The sequence below is a fragment of the Branchiostoma floridae genome, chromosome 16 (genome assembly GCF_000003815.2).
Source record: "Branchiostoma floridae strain S238N-H82 chromosome 16, Bfl_VNyyK, whole genome shotgun sequence".
Classification (NCBI taxonomy): domain Eukaryota; kingdom Metazoa; phylum Chordata; class Leptocardii; order Amphioxiformes; family Branchiostomatidae; genus Branchiostoma; species Branchiostoma floridae.
This window is the reverse complement of record NC_049994.1, coordinates 4,560,711-4,567,263: the sequence shown is the minus strand read 5'-3', so window position 1 is coordinate 4,567,263 and position 6,553 is coordinate 4,560,711. Positions and strand designations below refer to the sequence as shown.

Here is a 6,553-nt window from a genome sequence, read left to right as displayed (position 1 = left end):
TGCAGAACACACCGACGCACAGTGCGCGGGGAGAGCGAGCGCGGCAAATCACGACCCCCGCACAAAAAGAGATGCCCCGCAAACGTGCCAAAAAAGCCCATAGAGAGCCTGCTATGGAGGCTAAAAAGAAGGCAGCGTTGGGGCTGTGCGTATGTCCGGTGGTAGACTGTTCCAGAAGGTGGGTCCACAGTAGGCGATGGCTCTTCTGAAGGTTTCTCGCTGGAGGTTTGGTACAGAAAGTTGATTGCTTGTGCTTTGCCTGGTTGTTCTTGTACTTTGGTCTCGGTAATAGACGAACATCTGTGTGTGTGTGTGTGTGTGTGTGTGTGTGTGTGTGTGTGTGTGTGTGTGTGTGTGTGTGTGTGTGTGTGTGTGTGTGTGTTGTGTGTGTGTTCGTGTGCGTGCCCATGTGTGTGTTTAAATGTGGATTGGTATTGGGACGGGCGAAGCACAAGGCCGAAAGTTTGGCCCTCCTGGAATGGAACCGTTAAGTCGAGACGGACTCCACGGCTTTGGCTGGTACTATGATCCCACCGCGGCCGGTTCATCAGTATATAGATCTCTTCCTAGAGCTACAATCGCAATGACGAAACTTGCCACAAACCTTTTATCCCACCTTTATTTTCGTAACAGAACGAAAATAAAACATGTCAACTGTCTCAGATGCTGGGATACATGCTTCTAGCTGAAAGGTTCTTTAGTATCTCCATTTTCTGATATCAAGTTGTTTTCATTCAAATAAGGAGGTTCACCATTCTAAATAATATTTTATGCAACGAAGTACATTGTAGGTAAGGTGTCAAAGTCGAAGGCCCCTGGAACATAAACCTCTGTACATTGTTATGCTGATCGACACAAGAACTGTTTACAAGTTAGTTATACGCATGCGTACTTAGAATCGTGAATCTCCTAATACATAAATCGTATGTTTGCCATCCGCATATTATCATGGAAAGGGACATTTACCTGTGACCAAAACACCACTAGAGGAATAAGACAAAAAGGACAGATAACTCTTGTAACTGAAAAGGTGTTCAAAATACAACTGTCGAATCCATTGTGAAAGGTACAAACAGTTGGGACCAAAACACCTGGTCGGTACATTAATCTTAGCAAGGAACACAGATTAAGGTATACATACTAATGAAAGTAAGTCTACAGCGTCTCCTCAAAAATGACATCTCTCCTATGATATTTTTGGATCAATATCGCCAGAGGTATACTTACTTACGACGAAAGCATTATTTCGTTTGAGAGAGATACATTGTTTCATAATCCGTCACAATGTCTCAGTATTATCGAAAAAGGTAGAAAGTTGCAACATGTATAATGACTCTTAAAAAGCTTCTGCTGTTGTCGTTCGAAGGGAGTCCCCACGCAAAGAAGTTAAAAGTTTGCTCTTGGTCACAGGCATGTCAAGGTGCTAACTTATGATACCATAATCAAGTTAAAATGATAATGGCGACTACTCATAGCATCCCAACATAGCTCAGGACAATCCTAGTATCCAAACATACTTAGGGTTTTCAGCCTCAAACAGTATAAGCCTCAACAAATAAGAGCTTTGAATCAACTTATCTGAAATTGGTTTACCGGTTATCTAGATGCATTTAGTGAGTAGATGGGGGATCAATTCTAAAAATGAAGTTAGATATTCAATATCAATTGTCATTGAGAAGATTCATTAGTCACGTATGAGCACAGGAGTTTTTCTTCTAACAGTGACGTACCTTTAAAGGTGAACACACGTACCTCCAAATTTTCGATAGCTATCATTACATCTTGATCACGGAGTGACCTAGTTCTCGCGAGAGTTGTAGTTTTTGCGAGATTTGCGTGGTCTTTTAACTGAATGGTCTTTTAACTGAAAGCTTCATCTTGTTATCGCAATGCCAGTTATTACAGTGCGATACTTGGCATTGTCCTGAGCCATATTCCAAAAGTCCTGCTTGTGCACCATTTGCCCTTTGACTAAGCAATTTGTCCATCAGTTATATGAATGATATCGTGGTTATATGAACAATATGATATGAATAATTATGGTTTGCCTCCGTGAAGAATTCCAGTCAACACAAATCAGTAGCAGTGAGGAATGAAACCGCACAGGGTATTGGGGTTATAAATAGGCAAACGAAGAATGCTATATATAAGGGCTAGGAAAGGGAGTCCGATAAGAAGAATTTGGCATTGCATACTGACCAAAATTTAAGTAATACTAACTTTGTCTAGGCACGTGTGGAACCATCGTCTTGAAAGAAATCAGAGCAAAGTAGGTACCCTAATCGACACACTACAAAGTGCGGGGAAAGGAACACTGAAATATACTGCTAAAAGTCCAGAAATCACATCTAGCCCTGTGCTACAGGTTTCGATCAGCTTTCATAGGCAATGTATGCTAATTGAAAGCGGTATTTTTCTTGAGAAACTGTTTCTTAAGCAGTAGCAAAGCAGACAATTTTCTACTTCAGTTCTTAAAGAGTTCAGTGTTCTTCTTCTTGTAACAAGGTGAAATAAAGGTAAACAAAACAAAGATGAATTGAAAGCTTCAAATAGGGATTCAAGATCAAAATTTGTTCAGGTGGTTCACCATAACCAAAGTGCTATCTGATAATGAATATTATCAAAGTTATACTGTGGACTACACTTAGCAACCCTACATATATACCTCAGGACAACCCTAGTCTCCATATAGAAAACAACGATCAGGCTGGTGTTTGCAACCAACGTTAGAAATGAAGCTTGGTTGGCAATACGTATGATATTATGGATATACAAATGGTATGATGTGGATGATCATGAAGGGGAGAAAACATATTAGCTTCGGAAACAAGGTCAGTCAACAGAAGTCGGTAGTAATGAAAAATGGTTGGTAATATGATGGTTATATCGGATAATATGATATAAATAGATTTAAGGGGAGAAAGGCATTGGCGTTGCATGAAGAAGGCCAGTGAGCAAAGAGGGCTAGCAGTAAGAAATGATAAAATGGTTGGTAATATGAATGATATGATATATATGGGTAATATGATAGGAATAAATGTGAATTAAGGGGAGAAAGGCGTTGGCGTTAACGTCACTCGAGGAAGGTCAATGAGAAGTGTGGGGTAGCAGTGAGAAATTATGAAATGGTTGGTAATGCTAACAACATTATGGGTATATGGATAATACGATATGAATAAATGTGAATCAAGGGGAGAAAGGCATTGGCGTTGCGCGAGGAAGGTCAGTGAGAAGAAAGGGGTAGCAGTAAGAAATGAAAAAAATGGTTGGTAATATGAATGACATGATGGGTATATATGGATTATATGATATATATGGATGATATGATAGGAATAAGTGTGAATTAAGGGGAGAAAGGCATGCCCTTGGCGTAAACGTCGCTCGAGGAAGGTCAGTGAGCAGAAAGGGGTAGCAGTGAGAAATTATGAAATGGTTGGTAATATGAATGATATGATGGGTTATATGGATAATATGATATGAATGAATGTCAATTAAGCAAAGAAAGGCATTCGTGTTGCTCGAGTAAGGTCAGTAAGGAGAAAGTAGTAGCAATGAGACAAGAAAATATAAAAAGAACAGAATTTGCAGAAACGGGGATGTGAATATATAGGCAACGGAAGAACGCAAGCGCTGTAGCATCCCGCTACATGAGAGAAGGATGTCGGGAAGACCGACCCTCATCTACTTCGACGTGCTGAATAAAGATACTGGGTTGGAGGCTGGAAAGATGGGGAAAGTCTTGTAGGACAGAAACGTCTGGGCGACCACGGTAGTTCGTGTGGCAGAGGAAGAGTGGTACCCGACACAAGTCAAGTAAATCAAATCAGAATTGCTTGAAGGGATAGGAACACTCTGGGCTAGGAAATGGAACAGAAAAGTAGTTAGTTAGGTTACTCTATTTGAAGGTAAACGTTATGTATCTGCCTGCAAATGTTGCCTTTCTAGCTTTATATAAGGAGTTTGTTTAAAATTTGCTTCCTTTATTTTTTTGGAAAATCCAATAGAATATCAACGTTTGCAGATAAATGCTTTCCTCTCTTCACATGGCTGAACGCGCAGTTCAAAACCGGCCCTCTTAGCCATGTATGCACAGTCTGCACCGTCGGAGTTGCCTGGGATCTCATCATCTTCGTAGGCGACACCATCCTCCCAGGTCCAGGTCCCCTCTGTTGCTGAGTCCGTCAGACCAATCCACACGCCACGGCTGCGTCGCCCACGGCTGTAGACGACATATTAACATATTATCAGCAACATACATCCATAACGGGTTCAAGGACAGCGTGAAAGAGGCAGCTAGAGACAGCAGTGAAAGAGGCAGCTAGAGACAGCAGTGAAAGAGGCAGCTAGAGACAGCAGTGAAAGAGGAAGCTAGAGACAGCAGTGAAAGAGGAAGCTAGAGACAGCAGTGAAAGAGGCAGCTAGAGACAGCAGTGAAAGAGGCAGCTAGAGACAGCAGTTAAAGAGGCAGCTAGAGACAGCAGTGAAAGAGGCAGCTAGAGACAGCAGTGAAAGAGGAAGCTAGAGACAGCAGTGAAAGAGGAAGCTAGAGACAGCAGTGAAAGAGGCAGCTAGAGACAGCAGTTAAAGAGGCAGCTAGAGACAGCAGTGAAAGAGGCAGCTAGAGACAGCAGTGAAAGAGGCAGCTAGAGACAGCAGTGAAAGAGGAAGCTAGAGACAGCAGTTAAAGAGGCAGCTAGAGACAGCAGTGAAAGAGGAAGCTAGAGACAGCAGTGAAAGAGGCAGCTAGAGACAGCAGTAAAAGAGGCAGCTAGAGACAGCAGTGAAAGAGGCAGCTAGAGACAGCGCGATGAAAAAGACCTCCAAGCTTTCAAGACTCGTGTCCATCGCCACCCTTCGTAAAATGCCAGGAGACTTGGTAGCTATGAACCATTGATAAGTCACTGAGCTGGAATGCATGTGTAGCTTTATAGCCTATTCCAGTACGAATGGCTCCGTGACTATTGTTCTTTACAGCGCGTTTCAATACAGTATGCGCTGATTCTAAAAAAAATGGAATCTTTAGAGAATTTGCATTTTACACCGGTTGGCCGCTGCCTTTTTTTGCTTTTGCACAAACGAGGACATTGTGGCACTGCACTCAAGCTAGCAACTTTCATTAATAGTGCCACATACACAGTACAGACAGAAGGTAAACGTAGTCGTTTCTTTTACATCCTCGACCCTAGTCAGGTTCCCCTGAGTGGAGTGAGGAAAGTCGTGTGGCATGTGCTATGGGCATCTGCATCCATTGTGGATCCCAATATAAACTGTAAACAAAAGTCGCTGAATATTTCAAAGTGGTGTTCAACTTACCGCAGCAGACGTCTCTTCAAATCCTCCATCACTGCAGGGTCCCGGATGGACAGCAGCTCTCCTTGGTCGTTCTGGCAGAATGCCACTGCTGATGCATAGCTCCGTGGTCGTGGCACAACTCGGATGCACATGCCATGCCTGACCAGGTATGGCCTGGTACATTCTATGAACGAAACGTTATAAATCGTTAGACCCCAGTATGCGAATATGTATGACATTGACCATGAAAATGTTTTTGTACCAAATGTAGATTTTGAGTCAATATATTACGCCGCAGCACCTTGATACTTGGAGTTATGATCTTTACATTCATTGATTGCTTGATTCATTCATTCAGTCATTCATTCATTCATTCATTCATTCATGTAAAACAGTTAAAAATCACACATTATAAAAGAAAACAGGCGTACTATGGATATACATACATACATACATAAAACTAGCTGCACAGGAAACCATAGGTGTTGCGGAAAAAAGACTTCTGTCTGAGTTGATTTTGATTTCAGCAAACGCTTGATGATGCAGTTATTGAAGGAAATAAGAGTTATCTTAGATAAAATTGGAGTAGAGTAATCTTTTAACGCTCACCGCAGGCAGGGGGAGGGGCTTCGCTCCAGCTTGTATCGGGTTGGCAGACACGTTCCCAGGGAGTAGTCAACAGTCCCACCTCGCAATCAAAGGTGGCAACAGAACCAATAAAGTAGTAGTTAGAGATGACCAGGTTTCCAGGAACATCAGGGGGGTCTAGTGGACCACAGGTGATCAACTCTGAAAGAAGTAAAAAAGGAAACATAAACCGTCATTTGGAGACCCGGTTTCCCAGTCGCTAACACCAATGGCCAAAATCACATCATTGGTAACACATTACGTAATTTGTATTAAAAGCAGTAGACACCAATGAAGTCAATACCCTCAGCCTCATTGACGACGACAAACACTGCCGCATTTACGTAGATGAAGATTAGAGATCTCAGATCATGGTATCCGCCATCTTTCGTCAGTGACACTGACGAAAGATGGCGCATACCATCTGAAACATCTGGCCGTTTCCAAAATCATATCCAGTTGCTAACTCAAATTCAAATAGCTGCTTTTTGACTGTCACATTTAGTATAACGTGTACTTCTCCACCAGGGCTTGTGTATATATATTCAGTATTCAGAAGATATGCTCCAGTGTTTTGTTGAAGGAATTGAGAGAAAGTATATACAATAATAGGTTACAAAGAACTGCAGTAACA

At 42.1% G+C, this 6,553-nt stretch overlaps 1 protein-coding gene across 1 annotated transcript in view; it reads right to left on the bottom strand.

The window, feature by feature from the left end:
- Positions 1-4,008: 4,008 nt before the first annotated feature.
- Positions 4,009-6,553, bottom strand: part of LOC118403486 (sushi domain-containing protein 2-like) — a 17,892-nt gene continuing 15,347 nt past the window's right edge. Inside the window, exons 18-20 of the mRNA XM_035802208.1 lie at positions 5,902-6,081; positions 5,314-5,476; positions 4,009-4,219 (exon numbers count right to left, since the gene is read on the bottom strand). Coding sequence (XP_035658101.1) covers positions 4,009-4,219; positions 5,314-5,476; positions 5,902-6,081 — 554 coding nt within the window. The remainder of the gene's footprint in view (positions 4,220-5,313; positions 5,477-5,901; positions 6,082-6,553) is intronic.